At 39.3% G+C, this 20,524-nt stretch overlaps 1 protein-coding gene across 1 annotated transcript in view; it reads left to right on the top strand.

The window, feature by feature from the left end:
- Window positions 1-20,524, top strand: part of MIPEP (mitochondrial intermediate peptidase) — a 168,516-nt gene that overhangs the window by 56,814 nt on the left and 91,178 nt on the right. Inside the window, exons 11-14 of the mRNA XM_059377516.1 lie at window positions 5,943-6,096; window positions 7,777-7,854; window positions 8,704-8,908; window positions 10,458-10,567. Of these exons, the coding sequence (XP_059233499.1) occupies window positions 5,943-6,096; window positions 7,777-7,854; window positions 8,704-8,908; window positions 10,458-10,567 (547 nt within the window). The remainder of the gene's footprint in view (window positions 1-5,942; window positions 6,097-7,776; window positions 7,855-8,703; window positions 8,909-10,457; window positions 10,568-20,524) is intronic.

Genomic DNA, 20,524 nt, shown 5'->3' with positions numbered 1-20,524 from the left:
TTCTTTTAAATTGTTAAGATGTATTTTATTTCCCACAATGTGGCCTCTCTTGGGTAATATTCCTTGTGATCTTCAGAAGAATGTGTATGCCACTGTTGTTGGATAAACATTGCCTGGATGTCTATTATATTCAGTTAATTGTTGGTGCTCTTCAGTTCAACATGTCCTCACTGATTTTCTGCCTCTTGGATCTGCATTTCTGACAGGTGGATAGTGAAGTCTCCAACTATCATACTGGATTCATCTGTTTCTCCTTGTAGTTCTGTCAGTTTTTACCTCACATATTTTGATGTCCAGTTAAAATGCAAGAAGGGTTTTATGGACAGTAAGGATTGTCACGTCTTCTTGGAGAATTGACCCTTTTACCACTGTCAAATGCCCATCTTCATCCCTGATTCCTTTGTTTTCTCTGAAGGCTGCTCTGATTGGAATTAATGTAGCTATTCCAACTTTCTGTTGCTTAGTGTTGGCATGGAATTCCTTCTCCATCCCTTTACTTTTAACCTACCTGTATTTTTACAACTGAAGTCAGTTTCTTACAGATGACAAAGAACTGGGTCTTGTTTTTCTCAACTTTGCTGACTATTTTAATTGTAATATCTAGACCATCGATGTTTAAAGTGATTAGTCATATAATTGGGTTAATGATAATAGCATTATCATTATTGAAGAATAATGATATAGCATATCACCATGTATGAATAACATCTATTTCTGTTCTTTGCCCTTACGTTTTCTCCCTTTTCTTTAATTGTCTTCCACTCTTCTTTTTCTGCCTTACGGTTTTATTTGAGTGCTTTATATGACTCCAGTTTTAATCCTCCCTTTTTCCCAGTTTTTAAGCATTTGTCCTGACATTTACACTCTAAATCCATCTCAGATAATACTGCACTGCTTCATGGTTTGTGCAAGCAGCCAGTACTTCTGTTTAGTCCTCCTTAACATTGCTCTCCTGGATTTCACTTATCTATAAGCTATAATCTCCTCATGCATTGTCACTATTATTATTCAGAAGAAGCTGTTATGCATTAGGTCATTTAAAAATAAGAAATAAAAATATTTGCTTTTATATCTTCCATTTATTCCTTCTCCAGCACTCCTGTTTTCTTCACATAGATCCAAGTTTCTGACTTCCATCATTTTCCTACTTCTTGAAGAACTGTTTTTAGCATTTCTTGCAAGTCTACCAGTGAGAAATTCCCTCAATTTTTGTTTCTTCAAGAAAGTCCTTATTTCTCCACCATTGAAGGGTAATTTTGTTGGAAACAGAATTCTAGGTTTGTGGGTTTTTCAATTCTTTAAGTATTTTCTACCATCCTCTTTTCTGTTGCATAGTTTCTGAAGAGAATGCAGATGTAGTTCTTATTCTTGCTCCTGTACAGGTGAGATGCATTTTTTCCCTCTTCATCTTTTTTGGAGATTTTTTCCTTGTCTATGATTTTCTGCAGTTGAAATATGGTATTCCCAAGTGTGTTTTCCACCCTGCTTGGTGTTTGTCCTTCATTTGGAAAGTTCTCAGCCATTATTACTTCATTTATTTCTTCTGTTCCTTTCTCTCTCTGTTCTCATTCTGTAATTCCCATCACACATACATTTTATCCTTTGTAATTATCCCACAATTCTTTGGGTCTTCTCTTCTTTTTCATTCTTCTTTCTCTTTGCATCATACTCTTGAAAGTTTTTACTGACATTTCTTCAAGCTCACTGATAGTTTCCTTGGTCATGTCCAATCTACTGATAAGCATTTCCTTTGATTCTTTTTTAGTTCCCCTCTCTCTGTTACATTACCCAGGAATCTTGTGTTTTGTTTTTGTTTGTCTGTCTGTTTGTTTGTTTAGAACCCATTCTGAATTCTCAGTCTGGTTATTCTAACATTTTTAACATACATGAATCTGGTTCTGATGATTGTTCTGTTTCTTTAGACTGTGGTTTTGGTCCTTTATTGTGACTTGAAATTGTTTTATATAAGTTGGACATGAAGTACTCACTGGCTGGGAGTTAGTTAGGTTCTGTTTCCTTTTGCAGTAGCTGTGGTGTTGGAGGCTGAAGTTTTTATCCCTTCCAGACCCCTCCCCACCCCTTCCTACTTACCTACCTATGTCTCTGATGTTGTCTTTGGGTTTCTTTGGGAACTTGTACTTAAGTAAGATCTGACATGTGCAGTTTTTCAGTTGTATTCACCTGTTATTTTATAGGATCCCCATTGCTGTGGTGGTGAAGCAGGGTGGGAAGGATTCGTTCTAAAGTTCTGTCATTAGGTCTCAGCCTGTTATAGAGCTGGTGCCCCTCAGCTCTGACTTTTATAAGTGCTTTTCAAATCGCCTTCCCTGCTTTGATGAGGCAGGGGCATTGGGTTGGGTATTTCTTTCTTCTACATAAGTTAGGCTCTGGTAAGACAGTTTCTTTTGAGGGCAACCTTATTAAGAATAAGCAGAATGTTCTGGTGTATTTCAAATGGCTGTTTTTTCCTTCTCCCTGCTGGAAGCATTGCGAGAATTTTTCTCTATCTTTACTGTGAGAACCTGGTAGGGCTCCTGCAGGTAAAATTAAAATGTGGGGGACTCCCTCCCTTAAACTGGGCCTCCCTGGAGTTTTTAACTCTCAGATTTGTCCACACTGAGCCTCTAATTTGTCAACTGTAGTTAAAATTTTCCTACCTCAGTGCTAGTCCCCACTGGAGAGTTCTGTAAATTGTGATTCTCTGTATTTGCCTGTTTATCTTTATATATTTGGGGGCAGCAGTTTGCTCTGTGACCTCAGTTCTCTGCTGGATACAAGAAGAGGTATTGGCTTTTTAGTTTCTTGAGCATTTTACTTGTTAGGGTGGAATAATGCCTTCCAGGTTCCCTGTATGCTGAAACAGACACCAGAAGCCTCCATTTTTTCCTGTTTTTACAAATATTTTCTCCCTCTTTTCCATGATGTCCCTTTCTTTTGTGCCCTAACACCTCTGACTTTTCTTCTCTGTCTTCCTTTTTATCTCTTCATCTGGAAGACTGCTGCTGGCCCTCTTCTCACACTGCACCACCCTTTTCTAGTAACCCCTCTCCTCTACCGCTTTAACTAACTCCTGAGCAATGAAGACTCAGTCTTAACTGAGTGTCTGACATCTTATGGGCACTTAATAGTCAGTGTCTCCAGAACTGAATTTATTTTCTGTGACTCCTCTTTCTCCCACAACTGCACCCCACCCTCCTTTCTTCTCCCACAAACATACCTGTTGGGTTGGTGGCTCCAGAAATGCAGGAGGAACAATAGAAATGACTGCCGCGCCGCCATCTTTCAGCCCCCTCCCCGCTCTTCCTCAACCCTTGACTCTCCCGCCAAAAGGATGTATGGCCAGGTCACGTCTCCATAGGTAACCTGATACCTATGCAGGAAACAGAAGTATCAGGACGCCCCACCCCATACCCTCTGATCACCAGATACCCTACCATATATGGATGTGAGCCCATGCCCTGCCTTGGCCTGATAAAAGATCCCCGCCGACCCCCTCCCAGTGCGACTTCCCCGACTCTGCTTTCCAGAGTCGCAGAACCTCGCCTGAGGGTTCCCACCTCCTCCAGGCACAACTTTCCTGGCTCCCTTCTCCTGAGCCCTGAAACTTCACCGGAGAGTGCCTTTAATAAATCTTGCCTTGTGCCTGCCTCGCCTGGTGTCGTGTTTATCTCCCTATAAAACCTTACAATACCCATCTTCCCTTCTTTTTACCTGCTTAGTGCTCTGATTAAATGACTCTGCCACCCCAACCATCTGGCTCAAGCCAGAAACCTGTGTATTGTTCTAGACCATTCTTACTCACTCACACAGTCCCGCAACATTTCATCTCAAAGAGAAACAACTTCATACCTGCCTCCTCATCCGTGACCCCACTGCCTTTGCTTATGTTCAGACCCTAGTTTACTGTCTGTTCTCCCTGCCTCTCCTGCATTCCTCCCTGCACACTGTCAGCCTTGCAGTGTTCCAGAAAGCATCAGATTGCTTCTCTGTTGCCTATAAAAGCAGTCTTCCATGTCTCCCACTCTGTGAACAATTCATTGAGATTGTGGATATACTGCATTAGAAATTTTGCTCAGATTTATTTTTATTTCAACTTGTAAAAATGTATCTTTTTTTTTTTTTTTGCTTTTAAACTGTAGTAGAACAGCAGCACCTGAATATAATTTATAAATATACATATATTAAGGTTTAATAGCTAAAAATTCTTTTAATGATTTGGCTGCATAATGAAGAAGTTGAGAGACCACATGCCTACACTGTGAAATCCCAATCCCTCAGGTTTGTATGTGAGGCCCTCTGTTCTCTGGACCCTGCCCACGTGTGTCTGGATTCCCTCCATCTCTTTTCCCGTTGATCCCCTCCGTCATGAACTGGCTCCTATTTAGCCACTGGTTTAGGAGTTTCCAGGCTGTTTCATGACTTCACACTGTTGCTTCTCCCTGGAATACCCTTATTGCTACTTCTCTCTGCCCTTAATCCTTATCCCCACGCCACCCAGCAGACTCCTGTTTCTGAATTCCTTTCTCTGACGCCCTCCTGTTTCTACCCTCTCTTCCACAAGGGAAGTCATAGTACCCATACCTCTTGCTGTCCTGCTGTCTTTGTCCTTCCCTCAGTCCTCTGACTGTGTCTCTAGTGCCAGCTCTGCTGCTGCTCCAGGAGGAGACCAGAATTGTCTGTCCACCTCTCTGCCCCCTTCACGGTGAACTCTTTAGAGAGACACGCCCCTCGTTCCTTACCTCCAGCAAGCAGCAGGCTTCTTCAGAACCTGCACAAGCATATGGATCCCTGAGTGAAGACACTGAACTGCTGACATGTATCTTTCACTAGTGAGATTCTGTTTTTATGAAAAATTGATCAGGAATTAAGTTGTAAACTTGTGGATTTCGGTAGTCAAAATTTCTTTTGTGGTGTAATTTAGACATGCTCACTAAATCCAGTCATCCATTTAATAATAAGCATATGTTTGTCTATGTTTTGCATCAAAGTTGATACGTATTTTGTTTTTATTTTAATTAATTAATTTTTCTTGAAGTATAGTTGGCACACAATGTTATGGTAGTTGGCGGTGTCCATCATAGTGATAAGACAAGTTTATGTGTAATGCTATGCTCGTCACAAGTGTGGCTACCTTCTGGCACCCTAAGTATATATTTTGTTAGTTCCAGAGAGTAGAAATAGAATAAGCACCTACAGTTACTCTAGAGCCATTCTTTCTACTGTGGTCATAAAGTTTGGCCTGACCTAGTGACTTAGAAGTGACCGTTGACATCACATATTCTGGATGTGATTTGGCTTATGTTGGAAGAGGGCATTTGGAAGAGAGCCATTATTGAATGAAGAATAATTAACCTTGCCAGTATGTTATGCTTTATTTAAGGTACTTAACTGTAAAACAGATAAATTAAGATCTGATTGTTGATGTTTCAGAGACTTTTTCCATTAACAAGTATCTTACTAGAGGTAAGATTTAAATTCACTTAGGATGCTTCAGGACTTGAGTTTGTTTACTATTTATGTGACATAAGACTTTTTTTTAAAGAAAACAACATATTTCATAGTTCATTATTGCTCAAATATCTCATTTTTGGTCAGATTCTGTCTGTAGGTATGCATAAAGGAATGTGTGTGGTATGGGTAATTGAGATAGATGGGTTGTTTAATGAAGTCAGTGCAAGTAAATAATTTGTGAAGGATGAAGTTTAGGAAATGGTGTGTCTACCTTAATTACTCACTACTGATACTACTCTTATACTAAGAATTACTACTTACCACTCTTACGGCTCAGAATAATTAGACTGCCTTTCTTCTGAAAATCTCTCGAAAGATAGAGATGTTCCTATTTGTTTTCAATCCTTTGTTTTACCTACCATGATCCTAAATTTTAAATGAATAAATTGAAATAAACAACAATGCCATTGGACCTCTCTTTTTTCTTTTAGGTATAATATTGAGCCCAGTTTATATTGCCCATTTTTCTCCCTTGGAGCATGCATGGAAGGCCTAAATATTTTGTTTACCAAACTGTTAGGAATTACGTTATATGCAGAGCAGCCTGCGAAAGGAGAGGTGTGGTGTGAAGATGTTCGCAAACTGGTAAGCATTCAGTGAGTGTCCAGTGGCACTCCTTTATCTCTGGGGTTTGGTAATCAAGTTAATAGCAGTTTTATCCTCAAGGCAGCTTGAGGCAAGGCAGCTTTGCCATGATGGGAGCGTGGCTCACCTTACTTCTGTTTCATGGAGAGTCCAAGTCATTGCTTCTGACTTACAAAAAAACCATTTTTCTCTAAAATCAACTGATAGAAACATATACTAGGAGAGTGAATTCTCTGAAACAATTTTTTTTTTTAGGGACTTGACAGAAAGTTGAATCTTTGTATGTTGACAAATTCTGGATAATGAGAAATTTGTCACTATTTTTCATATTCCTGCAGTGCTCAGTGTCCCTTTTAGGTAGTTCCAGAATTTATTATATCTGTCACTTTTCTTTTCTTCTTTTTTTTTTTTAACCACCTTCCCATCTTGTAGGAGCCTATATTTTATAATATATTGATTTATATCCCGTGTTGTGACCTCGAGCCTGGCGTCCACCCCTTCTCCTATTAGGACCCACTTTATTTGAGATATCAATATGTTCATTTTTTCTTGATAAGATTATGAGGATTTATGGACTTACTATCACAAAGGCTCGGTTGTTGCTGTTACTCTGTTTTACTTTCTGCCTATATGCATACCACACTATTTCAAGGGACGGAAGCTCTCTGATGGTCTCCTGGCTGTGTTCTGTGAGAGTGGAATAGGCGTGGTGATAGAATTGAAGGGTAGAGTGGGAGCACGCTTTATCACCGCACTGATTACCTGATTATCTGTGCATTGTGTACTTCACAAAGTGGTGGAGACTGATAGAGTGCAGAGATACGATGAGAGAAAAACTGGCAAGAGTGAAAAGACAGACTGCAAGTAATGAAAAGCTTTCCCCATTAGAGTATGAGCCCACCAGGCTTCCCCCACTAGAGTTCGAGCCCGCCAGGCTTCCGCCGCTGTGGGGTGTGGGCCCCATGTGGGCAGTACTCTTTGTCAGTTTGGTTCACTGCTGATATCTGAATGCCTTGATAAATTCCAAATACCTACTTGGTGCTTAAGAGATACTTGTTGATCTAACGAATATATGCCTGCACGAAGTTGTAGTGCATAAAGCTGAGGTTCTCTGTGGCAGAATCCTTAAGTTGTGACAAGACAAAGGAGGCAAGCTGGAGGCCAGCTGTTGAGCTCTCCATGAGCCGTGTGTCTTGTATGGCCCAGTTTGAGGGAAGAGCATAAATAATGATATTACTGATCTTCAGCTGAAGCCAGAAGCAACCTTCTGTTATATCTGAATTCAGGGGTTAGCATTTGGGGGCATATATCTACATTTAGATCTAAATTAAGATTGAGATCTAGAACTGTCAAGCCAGCACTTGTTTCCAAGTGTGTGGGGGAGGTCTGTGAACAGTCTGAAGAGCTGGGTTTGGTCTCGGTGTTTGAGGCGCCGGCAGTCGGGGCAAAGGGCTCAGACAAGGAGGGTCGCCGCTCCGGGACAGAACCCCAGATCCAGTTCTTCTGAGCGGTGAGCGGGAAATAGATCGTTTATTTCTAGATCATGTGGGATGTAGAAAGAAATGAAATGTCTGTAGTTATGACTATGGATATTTTATATTTAGATTCTTGTTAGGGATGTGTTTCCACTTTGAGAGTTTCTGATGGCTTCATTCATCACTAAATGTAATTTTTTTCCAGGCTGTGGTTCATGAATCTGAAGGATTGTTGGGGTACATTTACTGTGATTTCTTCCAGAGAGCAGACAAACCACATCAGGTGATGCTTTATGTGACTTTATGTTTCCACAAAAGTCACTTTATGTGACTCAGTGTTTCCAGGACTCAATTTCAGTTTCCCCATCTGAACAATGAGAGAGCTGCCTCAACGGGTTATTGTGAAGAATAAGTGATACAATGTATGTGACTATCAGCCTGTTAGAGAAAATTACTCCAAATTTCCCCCTTTGTGATAGAGTTTATTGCTCCTGAGCGATAAAGACAATAGATAGGAGGGTGCCTGGGTGGCTCAGTGGGTTAAAGCCTCTGCCTTCGGCTCAGGTCATGATCTCAGGGTCCTGGGATTGAGCCCCGCATCGGGCTCTCTGCTCAGCAGGGAGCCTGCTTCCTCCCCTCTCTCTCTCTGCCTGCCTCTCTGCCTACTTGTGATCTCTGTGTGTCAAATTAATAAATAAATAAAATATTTTAAAAAAAGATAATAGAGAATGAGAAGTGTCTCCACACGTGGAAGGGGTACAGTAGACATTAGCATCCCTCCCCAGAGTAGCGCAGTGTCTGTCCCCTTCCTACTTGCTTGTGTACAGTTATCTACAGTTAGAGCGTGTGGATCTAAGCTGGTGTCGCATCACTTCAATACATATTTGTGGAGTAAATGAATGAATGAGTCAACACAAGCGCAAGGTGGTACTGGTGTTTTAAAAAACTTAAAAATTCTAGCAAAATAAAAAATATTAGGAAAAAGTGTCTATAACTAAATAAATAGAAGAATGGAATTAAGGTAAATTTGAACTGAGATGTCTTGGTGTAACTTTATATTCATTGAAACTGTTTCTTATTCTTCAGATCACCTAATATGTTCTTCTCTGGTTATGGTTTCTGATTCTTCCAGGATTGTCATTTTACAATCCGTGGAGGCAGATTAAAGGAAGATGGAAACTATCAGCTCCCAGTTGTAGTTCTTATGCTGAATCTTCCCCATTCCTCAAGGAATTCACCAACTTTATTAACTCCTGGAATGATGGAGAATCTCTTCCATGAAATGGGACATGCCATGCATTCTATGCTGGGCCGTACTCGTTACCAGCATGTCACTGGTGAGCCCAAAGAGGGGACGTCTGTTTAACAACCATCTCCTAAAAACATGTGTTTTATTTTAAACTGGAGTAAAAGGCACTTTATTTAGAAAAATCTGATCATTTAACATTGTCAGGTGGTTATTTCTTGTAGGTTGCCTCACCTTGTCCTTCTAGTTGTTATTCAACCAGATCATCTGACATTTTTCTGCTTCCTGCTAACGGTTCTGGCTGAGGACGGTCTCACTTGTCTTCTGAGTTTGCACTTTCACATTTTATCATATTTCATATGGATTTGAAGTTTTGGGCTATATGTGTCGGAATAAATATGTGTCTCCTTAGTACCTAGCACAGAGTTAGTAAGTGAAATGATATTGCCTCTTTTTCTCCAAAATCAGTTAGAATACATATTAAAACATGTTGAAAAAATATTTTCCTAAGCTTTTCCCCTGTATAAGATGACAGTTTTTCATGCTGGTGTGTGGCCATAGTTGATGATATTATATGCAGATTTTCCTCTTTGTTGTCTTATCTTGGAATCTTAAGCTCACTATCCTATATGGTCAGCTTTAGATCACCTGTTAAATTGCTTTCATTTAGTTATTTATTAACTAACTTTGTTTACATAATATTTGGGGGGAGAAGAAGATACATAAAATGTCACCAAAAAGTTCTTACAGGATTTGTCACTTTAAGTTATTTTAAGTTTAAAATACAGCTTTTTTTTGCATTGGCTTTGTTATAAGAAGCAAACAGTGGCTTTAAAAAAGGTACTTTTAAAACAAATGAAGGGTATGGATAAAGAAGAAGTGGTATCTGTTTATACTATGGAACAGTACTAAGCCATAAAGAATGAAGTCCTGCCATTTGCAACACCACAGATGGAGCTAGAGGGCAATATGCTAAGTGAAATAAGTCAGACAGAGAAGGACAAAAAGCAGCTGATTTCACTTCTTTGTGGAATCTAAAAATCAAATGAACGAACAGACAAAAAGAAACCTAACAGATTTTTAAATACAGAGAGCAAACTGGTGGTTGCCAGAGGGGAGGGCATGGGAAGATGGGTGAAATAGGAGAAGGGGATTAAAAGGTATTAACTTCCAGTTATAGAATAAATAAGTCAAGGAGATGAAAAGTATAGCATAGGGAATAGAACAAATAAACAAACAAAAGTGAAGGGTAAAAGCATTTGGTGGGAGAATTTGGTAAATTAATACAAATGGTATATTAATTGTAAGAATGTTTTAATTTGTGTCTCATGTATAACCCAGAATAGCCAAGGATGGATTTGTTTGTAGAGGGTGTGAGCCATTGCTTTACAAGGTGTTTTATCCAGCTGTGCAAATATTTTGTTTTACTTTTGATATCTAGGAAAATATATGGGATTATAATAAACTTTTCTGCAAATATGTGCAATAATTTTATAGAAGTAAAATATTGATTTAATGAATTTAATCTTATCATAGTTCATCAGAAGTGCAAATAAAAGTTTTAAAAGAGTACATAAAAAGTAAGATAAATATTATTGATTTGATTCATGCCAACTCTTTTTCTTTTCCCCCCATTTTAGGGACCAGGTGCCCTACTGACTTCGCTGAGGTTCCTTCTATTCTGATGGAGTACTTTGCAAATGACTATCGAGTGGTTACCCAGTTTGCCAGACATTATCAGACTGGGCAGGTAGGGGAGCACTACAGTGGTGCCGTCCTCTGCGTGATGGCGGTCAGCTTTTCTGGACTGCTGCGTAACATGCAGCTCCTCAGAACTGTCCCCCTCTCTCAGCGCCAGAATCCTTCCACCTTATTTTATTTTTTTTGCCAACCAGTATGGTCACTGTGTTGAGAGATGGCTGCTCTGTATTCTATGCTACGTCCTCACCCTGTTAGTTCTCACAACTATCCCCTGAGGAAAGTGCTCTGTTCCTGTTTTCCAGATGCGGAAACAAGTGGACTCTGTAAAACAGGCTTTCAAACCAGCCTTGCTTTAGAAAAGCCAGTGGTCTTCCCTCTTTCGTTTATGCTTCTGAGTATTTGTTCTCTTGGTTTAAAATTTTCCAGTGAATGGCCTGGCCATATTTCCCCATCATGGCTTGCACAAGAAGTCTGAAAATTCCTGAAAATTTAGATTTCAATATTGGATATTGAATCCAATGGAATTCAATGGATATTGAATCCAATGGAAGTTTAAAGAGTTTAAAGTTTTATAAAGCAGGAAGACAATGAGAGATGTCTTGTAACGAGTTGACCATAACCATGACTATCAGTGTAGCGCAGTGTACTGTCCACATGTACTTTATGAAAGATCTTCTTTCACTTCTCAGAGAACTCTGATTATATAATATCATACAGGTTAGTGTTTCCCCCCTTAGACTCTACCTCCTTGAGTGCAGGTGTGAAATTATGGTCATCTTTGGGTCCTCAGCACTTAAAATCCTACAGTAGTTAAGAAGTACTAAAAAGAAATTATAAATGAAGGAATGAATGGAATCAGAAGAAGTGCCAAACCCACCTTTATATATGACCCTTTTTCTAATGTGATTTGGTCATTTCTGATTTTGGGGTCTTGATTTCTTGTCAACTGTAGAATAACAGAGGAGTTTCTGGCTAACTAATCTGACTGGGCCTTCATCATAATCTATCTCCATTATTCAGGTGACAGAATTGAGATACTGGTGATCCACTGGCCATGTGTCCATTATCCCACAGAGATAACAGGGCCAATAATGGAAACATGAGCCATCAAATAATAGCAGAGGCTGCCCATGCGTTCACATTTTGGGGTTTGGGAATGATCAGGAAGACCTGACTAAGTAAGTCCCTCCTTTGGTGCTTGCTCCCCTGCCCCCCTGCGCCTGTTGTAGGGGAGGAGAGCACACCGCACGTTGGGTCAGAGCTACACACACGGTGCACAGGACCATAAAGGAGAGCCGTGAACTTTGCCGGGGGTGCCGGGAGAGGGTATGTGCAGGAAGTGCTGGAGGAGCCAGGTCTGGAAAAAATATGTAAAGGGGGCAGTTTGCCAGTCGGCTCTCAGCAGCCCCTTTCCATCTCATTAAAATATATTTATTGAGAACACAGAGGACATACATAGTTCCTTCGGTCAGGAAGTAGTTACTGAGTTTTTATTATGTACCAGGCACTGTTCTCAGCATCTGAGAAATAGCCAGGAGTAAGTGAGACAGTGTTCTAACTCTCAAGGTCTTTAAATCTCAGGGGAACTAAGACAGAGCTGAAGACAAGGTTATTCCAGCCCAAAGGAAAAGCCTGTAAAGTCATGGAAAAATCTGAGACCATGGCAAGATGCTGGTAGTGGTAAGAGCAGAAAGAGGAGAAAGGGGAGACAAAAAAAGACACTGGAATATTCTGGTTTTTAGGGTTCGCTCCCAGTCTCTCCAGTCCTCTTGCCCCTACACACTTTTTAATCCCAGCTCATTTACTAGACCACTGTTTGTGACTTGACTAGTTTTTCTTGGCAGTGTTTACACTGAGCTTTGCTATCACACTTCCTCTTGGGAGTTGTGTCTGGTCCTCTTGGCTCTCCAACAACTCTGCCCCAACCCATTTTCTCATTAGCCTTTGGCAGACAGCTTCCCTGGGTTCCATCTTTGAACTCCTGTCCTCGCTCAGCTCTGAGCAGGGCTTAAGTGAGGGCTTGCAAATATGTAGTGAAGTGGTGGTGAGGGCCAGAGTGAAGGCATTGGCCATGGGGGGCCTGGAGAAATAGAGTTCAAGAGCTATTGGAGACTTCATTGGAAGGATTTGAGGCTAGTTGAATAAGTGAGGTGAGCGAGGGGAATCAAAGATGGAGGCTCCATGAAGAGTGAATTCTGGAAGAGGTCCAAGTTTGAGGAGGGAAGACACAGTTCTTATTTGGCTGTATCCATGGGGCTGTTAGTAATACCACTCAGAAATCCAGAATCAAATAGAACCTGAGGCGTGTGGCGGTAGTTGGCATAGAGTTGGCAGTTAAAGTGTGGCCTGTGAGAGAAAAGCAGGAGGCATCTGGAGAACCCGCATCACAAGAAAGGGGCTGTCTGAGGAGCTTGGATTGCTAAGGGGATCTGAACACTGAGGAGAACACACAGAGGTCAGAGTTAACTATAGGAGTGCACCCTGAGCCTCTCAGAGTCATACTTAAAGCAAAAAGTGAAATCTTGGCCTGAAATTCGCCACAGCTATTAAAGTCAGTTTTAAAAATGTTATCTATTTACAGAACAATCAGAAAAGCAAAGAAAGGCAAGAGCCACTGCTTGCAGGATAGTGTAATGTCCCCAAAAAGGACAGTTGTTATTTTATTATGGCATTCTTCCATAAGAAGAGCCATTTTTGAACAAGAGAGTTTTAAGAAAATAATATTAAGTCCAAAAATAAACTTCACACTAAAGGAAACAGGAAAGAAACAGTAAGCTGCTTTGAATTGATTCAAGTTTCAGACTCACAAGGCATGTCCAGTGGCTAAAGGGACTTACAAACACAGTCTCTAAAGAATTTAAAATAATTTTGTGATTCCTATGGAGAACAGAAGGAGTGCCAGGAGGCAAGGAACGTGTGAATGCCTTGAGTTTCACAAAGGGCTTGCCTCTTCTTGTCACTAATTAAGATACCAAGTGGCTAGATGATTTCATTTTAAGGGCAGTTCTAGCCTTAAGGACAAGGAGTTAATTCCTTAAAATCCAAGGCTTTGTAAATAAATGACAATAAAGCCCGTAAGAAGAATAACAGGGTTGTATCTTTATGCTTCATTTCCTAGTCTACCTCATATATTAGGAAAGGATTTTTGTTTTACCATCATCTGGTGTATTCCAGAGAACTGTCTGAGTAAGGATAATGTATCAGTGACTTATTAACACCTCCAAGTATTTTATCTGAACTGGAGCATGGCATAGCCAATGAATTCCTTGTGGTCGAGGAATGAGAAGTATGCTTATCAGATTTACAGAGGCCGTACAGCTGTCAGAGATAACAAATGCCAGAGGTGCTCATTCCAGATTCAAAACTGTCTTGACAAGCGATAACATCAAAGTTGAAGCAGAATTTCTTGTCAATTAATCTTAAAATTAATAACACAAGTGGAGGAGGAGTACAGACTTGGTAGCTGCTCATCTGAAAAATTCCCAGGTTTTTGGACACGGTAGACTGAACCCGAATCTATAGTCTGATGGGGTTTCCCCACTGATCTCCTTCTGGCTCAGGCTACGTTAGGGACCTGTGCCCTCTGAGGAACTGAAGGTCACTGTCCCTCTTCTCTTCTCAGTGCTCCTTCCTTCCCACCTTGAGCCTAAACCCTTTCCAGTTGCTCCCAGTAAGTGGAAAATTATCTGCCGGTGGCCCCACACTTCTGGAAGCATGGTTCTTATTCTCCCTTAAACACTCTAAGATGCAACTTGTTTTTAGTTGTACTAAAAATAATGTAAAAGTTACCACCTGAACCATGTTCTAGTGCGCCAGTCAGTGGGACGAAATACATTCTTAATTTTTGCTCCTGTCCCCACCATTCATCTCTAGAACTCTCTTCATCTTCCAAAACTGAAGTTCTGTCCCTGTTAAACAATTCCCCAGATCTTCTCCTCTGGCCCCTGGCAGCCACCTGTCTACCTTCTGTCTCTATGAACTTGACTACTCCAGGTACCTCATATCAGTGGAATCCTGCAGTATTTGTAACTTAGCACAATGTTTTTAAGGCTCATCATGTTGTAGACTCTGTCAGAGTTTCCTTCTTTTTAAAGGCTGAATAACATTCCATTGTGTGTATAGATCATATTGTATTGTTTCTTCATACATTGGTGGATACTTGGGTTGCTTCCACCTTTTGACTATTGTAAATAATGCTTCTAGGAACATGGTTTTACAAATGCCTGCTTGAGTCTCTGTTTTTCAGTTCTTTTGCATATATACCAAGAACTGAGATTGCTGGCTCTTGTAGAAATTCTATTTCAAATATTTTGTAGAGCCACTACGGAGTTCTCCCCAGTGGCTATATCATTTTATATTCCTACTTTGTGCACTGTTGAGCACAAGGTTCCCATTTTCCACATCCTCGTCAACACTTGTCATTTTCTGATACTTTGATAGTAGCTATCCTAATGGGTGTGAGGTGGTGTCTCATTGTGGTTTTGATTTTCATTTGCCTAATGCTTAGCGATGTTGAAGATCTTTTTATGAGCTCTTTGACCATTTGGATATCTTCAAAGAATTGTCAGTTCAAGTCTTTCACTCATACTAAAATTCAGTTGTCTACTTTTTTGGTTGGGGTTTGTAGGAGTTCTTGATGTATTCTTAATGTTACTCCCTGATCAGATAAATGATTTGAAAATATTTTCTCCCATTCTGTGGGTTGCCTTTTCAGTCTGTTGATTGTGTCCTTCAATGTACAGTTTTAAATTTTGATATAGTCCAGTTAATCTGCTTTTTCTTTTGTTGGCTATGCTTTTGGTGTCATATCCATGAAATCATTGCCAGGTGTGATGTTATGAAGCTTTTCCCGTATGTTTTTTTCTAAGAGTTTTATAGTTTTAGAGTCTTATGGTTAGGTCTTTGATTCATTTTGAGTTAATCTTAGTAGATGATGCAACTTTTTCCCTCTTATTTTAGTAATTCTGAAACATCTCTTGTTAGTTATCTATTTATTTAATGGCCCTCCTCCCCATCTATTATAAAATCACAGGTACATTTTTTTTCTTTTTAAACAATGATTGCGTTCCTGGATTCAAGGAAATAAGATAGTCTTGGCCCCTACCCCAAAGTTAAAAATGCTAAGCACTTCCATAATGTAGTCTAAAAGCCTGATGCTTGACTCTCATCCCTATATATCCTCATGTAGAAACTAGGCTGTCTCTGATTTTTAGATTATTTGGAGTACCCAGAGTTTTTCTCATTGTTATTATACAGGCAGGGATACAGATCAAATACCAATATCACACCACCCTATTTCCCTTCAGCAGCATCTGTCTCTGTCCCTTTTTGTCCATAGTTTCCAACCAATAATCTCTAAACCCCCTTAGTCCCCACCTTCCCCCCCCCACATTTGCCTTGTTCCCATTTTTTCCTATAATACCCCCTCTGCATATTATATGGAGCAGGCGGCAAACTCAGTGTATTTCAATCGTACTTGAGTATTTTTGTTCAGTGTGGGATTCCACGTTTGGTGGTAACATTTTTGAGCTAGAAAACATTCTGAGGAGTGGCCTGCTGCACTGGTATAAAATTAGAAACCATCTCATATTAGGAATGGTGTAAGACTAGAAAAAAGAAACTGCAGCATGTCGTATAATATCTGAAGGATGCCATGTCAGAGTAGAAAATGCAAATGTTTACGTCATTCCAGGAAAAAACCAATGGTACTGGTAAAATAGTGGATGGGGATTATAATGGATCTGGTTTCCATTCAGTAGATTCTTCTCATGAGTGATTCAGAGGGAAAAGCCTCTGAAAGTAGTAAACTTTTAATTTAATACTTAATGTTGCAAAATAACATTTGTAGAATGAGCAGCTGTGAAGCCGCCATCCAACTTAAAAAGTAAAACATTACCATATGCTCCTGTCTGGAAGGACAGCCCTGAATTCTCACTAATTTTTGCTTTAAAATATTTTTTTTTGCCACATGAGTTATTTATTCTTAAGCAGTGTGGTGTTTAGCTTTGTTTTTGAGCTGTGCAAAAGTGGTATTATACTGTTTGTAATCTGCGATTTGCTTTTTCCAGTTAAATGCCTGAAGCTCCTCGGGGGTGCCTGTAGCTCCAGTGTATTTACTTTCAATTCAGTATAACATCCCATCATTTCTGAGGTCATTCTTCTGTCGCTGGGCACAGGGCTTCTTCCAGGTTCTTGCTAGTTCACACAATTCTGCTGTGAGCAATTTTACACCTTGTATTTTCATGTGGAAGCCTGGAGTTGCTGGGTGTATAGGGGCTGTCTGTTTTTAAGTTTATGTGATAATGCCAACTTGCTTTTCAAAATACTTGAGCTTGTTTGCCCTCCTCCCAACAGTGGTCCCCATCACACCACAACCTCATCCACATCTGAGATTGTCAGAGTCTGAATTTTGCCAGTTTTGTAGTTAAGAAATGCAGTGCTCTTGTGGTCTTCATTGGCAACAGTGTTCCACGGCTACTTTGAAAGTTGAACAGCTTTTCATGGTTTGTTTGTTTGTTTGTTTGTTTTGCTTTTCATGTTTTTATTGTTTGTTTGTGTTTGCCGTCGTATGTTTTTCTATGTGGTGGTTTACTTTTGTCTTACGGGTTTCTCCCCCTTCTGGATATGATAGAACAATAACCCTGTGTTTCTCAGTTTATGCTTTGTTTTTTCACTTTCTTTAGGGTATCTTTTGATGTATTTAATTCCTTCATTTTAATATTGTTGAATCGAGCAATCTTTTCTTTATAGTTAGTACTTTTTAGATCTTATTTGAGACGTATTTGTTTCCTTAAAAGCCATAAAGATATTCTTCTGTTTTCTTCTGAAAAGTTTAATGCTTTTTCTTTATTTTTAGGTCTTTATAATCAAATTATAAATCTGTCTGTATTTAGTATAAGGTTGACTCCAATTTCCTTCTTCTCTGTGGATAGCTGTCGTCCCAGCACCATTTGTTCTTGCTCCAAGGATCCATCATGAAGCATGTACGCACTATATGCAATGATCTGTTTATGGGATTTTTCTTTTATTTCATTGTTTACATTGTCTGCCCTGATACCGTGCTGTTTTATTTTTTTTTTTTTAAAGATTTTATTTATTTGACAGAGAGAAACAAGTGAGAGAGGGAACACAAGCAGGGCGAGTGGGAGAGGGGAGAAGCAGGCTTCCTGCTGAGCAGGGAGCCTGATGCGGGGTTTGATCCCAGGACCCCGGGATCATGACCTGAGCCAAAGGCTGCTGCTTAATGACTGAGCCACCCAGACACGCCCCCCCCCATGCTGTTTTATTATGGCAGCTTCACCAAAGCTTTCCCCATTTGCTCTTCAGAAATTTCTTTCTATTCTTGTGTTTTTGTGTTTATTCATACACATTTAGAACTAACTTACCTATATAAAAAAATGAGAAGAGTTGGTTTGATTATTAAATCTATAGATCAATTTGGAGAGAACTGGTATCTCTCCGTATTGATCTTCCGGTGCATGACTCTGATGTTTCTCCATTTGTTAGGTGCTTTAAGTCTTTTAATAAAATTAAAATTTTTTTTCCCTAAGGTGCAACTTTTGCTGCACTTAATCTTAGATGCCCTACCTTTTGATAGTATTATAAATAGTATATTTTTAAAATTATATTTTCTAATTGTTGCTAGTGTTTAAAGGAGCTATTTATCCTTTTTTCATATATAGATTTCAAAATACTTGTATTTATTTGCCCTCCTCAAAAAATAAAAAACTTTTTTTATTTTGCGTAACTTTTCAGTAGAACTTGTAACCTTTTTTAACCAGTTACTTCTGCAAACATAACAATTTTATTTTTCCTTCTCAACTCCTTTCTCTTTTTATTTCTCTTTCTTGCCTTGTTTCACTTACCAGAATCTTCAGGACAGTGTTGAATTGAAGCTTTTATATGGGCATTATTTGTCTTTATCCTGGTTTCTAAAGGAAATGTTTTCACTGTTTTACCACAAAGATATTTGTTGTAGATTTGGTGGAAATCTCAGGAAAAGGAAATTCCCTCCTATTTCTGGTTCCTTTTTTTTTTAAAATCACTAGTGGGTATTCCATTTTATCAGAGTGTGCGTGTGTGTGTGTGCGCGTGCGTGCACATCTTCTCAGGTAATTTAATGTAGTGAACACTGATGTAGTGAACACTGATGTTACTGTTAAGCCATTTTTGCACTGCAGGATTAAGTAGGCTTAGTCCTGGATTATTATTATTTTCAACACAGTGCTAGCTTCAGTTTGCTAATGTTTTTATACAGAGGACTTTTGCGTCTGTATTTATGAGAGAGTGACTTGAGATTTTTCTTTGTCCTCTTCTTCTTTGCTTTGTTAGTATTAAGAATATGCCATTTCATAAAATGCGTTTCCGAATATTCCTTTTTTCCCCTTTCTGTTCCTCAGAAGTGCTTTTATACAATTGTAATAATCTGTTTCTTGAAACTGTCAGAATTCATCTGTAAAATCATTCAGGGTCTGTTATTTTCTCTGTGGGAAGATTTTTTAAACGACTGATTTCTTAGTAGTTCCAGGAGTCTTTGGGCCTTCTTTTCTTCTTAAGTAAGCTTGACTAAGTTGTAATTTTCTAGAAATTTACCCATTTAATCCAAGTTTTCAAGTTTATTGGCATAAGGTTATTCTTTTATCCTTCAAATCCTGCTAACTGTGTAGTTATGTCCTTTTCATTCCTAATATCATCCTCTCGTTTTTTCTCTCTGAATCTAGGCTGAGGTTTGTCTTTTTAGTATTTTCAAAGAATTTAGGCACATTTTATTTATCCTCTATATTGTTCATTTTAGTTCACTTAGTTTCTGTTTCTGTTTTTGTTATTATTCTCTCCTTCCTCCTATGTTTGTATCCCTCAGTTAAGCTAGCTGGACACTGAACTAATTCAGTCAGTATTACCTAACATATGTGTTCGAATTTTAATGCTATAGTTTTAAATTGTACCAATGCATGCTTTAGCTGCATGCCATGCTTTTCATAGAAAATATTTCTAATGTTGCTAATTTCCATTGTAATGTTCCCTTTGACCACCGAGGAGTTAGAAATACAGCTTAAAAGTTGTAAACTGTGCAGAGGACTTATTTATCTTTTTCTTATTAATAGCTAAGTAGTCTACCCAGTATTGGTTCTTTGTAGGTTGTTGGTATTTTATGGCTTCATGAGCCGTCAGTGTTTTGGGAGTGTTGTGTTTGTGCTTCATTTCAGTACATTGTGTATTTTCTAATCGTTGGGTCTGGGGTTGCATATGAATCTGTTGTTAAGTCAATCTTATAATTGTGTTCAGATTTTTAAATTTTTTTGAACTAGCAAAAAGCTGTGAGAGGTGCAAATCTTCCAGGATGATGGATAGATAATTTTTTCATCTTAGTTTTACCTAATTTTTTTTTTTTTAAATTAGGACTTTATTTATTTAGTTTTTGGTTCCCAGCAATACTGAGGAGATGGTGCAAAGATTTCCCATATACCCCCTGGCCCCACACAGGTGCAGCCTCCCCCATTACCAACATCCCCCAGCAGGGTGGTGCGTTTGTTACAGTTGATGACCTTGCCCCAACATATCCTCATCACCCCAAGTCCATAGTTTACATTAGGGTTCACCCTTGGCATCATACATCCTGTGTCTCTAGACAAATATATAATGGCAGGTATCCGTCATGATGGCATCATACCCAGTATTTTCACTGCCTTACACATTTTTCTCTCTCTTTTTTTTTTTTACTCCATGTATTTTGAGTAAATTTTTTTAGAGGCATAAACAGAGTTCTTCTCTTTATCTTTATAATGGTTCATCTTAAAGTCTATTTTTTCTGATAATTTTGCAACCTAGTTGTGTCGCTAATCACTAAGTAGTCCTATGAGGGACAGCTGGCTGGCTCACTCAGCAGAGCATGTGACTCTTGGTCTTGGGGTTGTGAGTTCAAGCTCCATGTTGGGGATAGAGACGTAAAGATAAGGTCTTTATAAGAAAGAAAAATATGGGGGCGCCTGGATGGCTCAGTCTGTTG

This window comes from Mustela nigripes, chromosome 15 (genome assembly GCF_022355385.1).
Source record: "Mustela nigripes isolate SB6536 chromosome 15, MUSNIG.SB6536, whole genome shotgun sequence".
Taxonomy (NCBI): domain Eukaryota; kingdom Metazoa; phylum Chordata; class Mammalia; order Carnivora; family Mustelidae; genus Mustela; species Mustela nigripes.
This window is presented reverse-complemented; position numbering and strand designations above follow the sequence as displayed.